Source organism: Tupaia chinensis, unplaced genomic scaffold (genome assembly GCF_000334495.1).
Source record: "Tupaia chinensis unplaced genomic scaffold, TupChi_1.0 Scaffold000258_1, whole genome shotgun sequence".
NCBI classification, from domain to species: Eukaryota; Metazoa; Chordata; class Mammalia; order Scandentia; family Tupaiidae; genus Tupaia; species Tupaia belangeri.
The window spans coordinates 1,967,441-1,968,419 of NW_006159738.1; the positions used below are offsets into that span (position 1 = coordinate 1,967,441).

General features: G+C 64.6%; 1 protein-coding gene across 1 annotated transcript in view; it reads left to right on the forward strand.

Moving 5' to 3' along the window:
* Positions 1–483, forward strand: part of HPD (4-hydroxyphenylpyruvate dioxygenase) — a gene marked incomplete in the record, with an annotated part of 13,405 nt that extends 12,922 nt beyond the window's left edge. Inside the window, 1 exon segment of the mRNA XM_027772198.1 lies at positions 80–483. Coding sequence (XP_027627999.1) covers positions 80–190 — 111 coding nt within the window.
* Positions 484–979: the final 496 nt, after the last annotated feature.

The following is a 979-nucleotide window of genomic DNA, read 5'->3' on the forward strand; positions in this document are numbered from 1 at the left end:
CCCGGAACGCCCGAGGGGTCATGCAGGAAGCGCGGTCGGCTTTCTGGGTCCCCAACTCACCTCTCCTATTCCGCTGCAGGGTTTCGGAGCTGGAAACTTCAACTCACTGTTCAAGGCTTTCGAGGAAGAGCAGGCTCTGCGCGGCAACCTCACCGACCTGGAGACCAACGGGGTGGCTCTCGGCATGTAGGTCCCGCCCACCACCTGACCTCCCAGAGGCCCCGCCCACCACCTGCCCCAGGGCCCCGCCCACCGTCTGACCTCCACGAGGCCCCGCCTACCTGCCTGTGCACGGCCGCGCCTCCTGCTCCAAGAACACGCCCACCTTGCAGACCCTGAACGTCAATTCCTCCACAAGGGGCCACGCCCTTTAGGCTCCACCCACCAGACAGCACTGGGACCCCGCCCACAACGACCACGCCCCCTTGCTGGCTGACTTCCTGCTCTCGCTGTCCTGAGTAAAGCCGACCAAGGTTCAACGCAGTCTGGTGTGTGCCCGGCGTGGAGCAGTGGCGCCGTTGTGCCGCCAGGGGGCGATCAGGGCCCGGCGTTAGGAGGGGTCTGCATTAGCGGTTCTGAGCGCGGCGGGCCTGAGGGGGCGCCCGGTGCCTGCGCTTTGTTAAGTGGCACGGCGCGGGACGGGGGGAAATCTGGAACCCCAGTCGGCGGGCATGGGCTCACACTCTGGAGAAAATACGCATAACATCGTTTCATCTTTAAACGCCATCCGGGCAATGGAGGAGAGAGGGTTGCGCGGAGGTGAACGTCGCAGAGGCTCGTTTCGACCGCGGGAAGCCCTCACCTCCGAAAGGAGGTTCCATTGGAAGCCAGCCAAGGGAAACATCCGAAGAAAGAGTATCCCAGGAAGGAGAGCAAGGGGGAACAGAGGAGCTAGGCGCATCCCGTCGGGGGCTTCGCGATCTCTGGAGGGGCCGTCCTCACAGCTCCCCAGAGCCCGCACCTCTGAGCACGTGCAAGG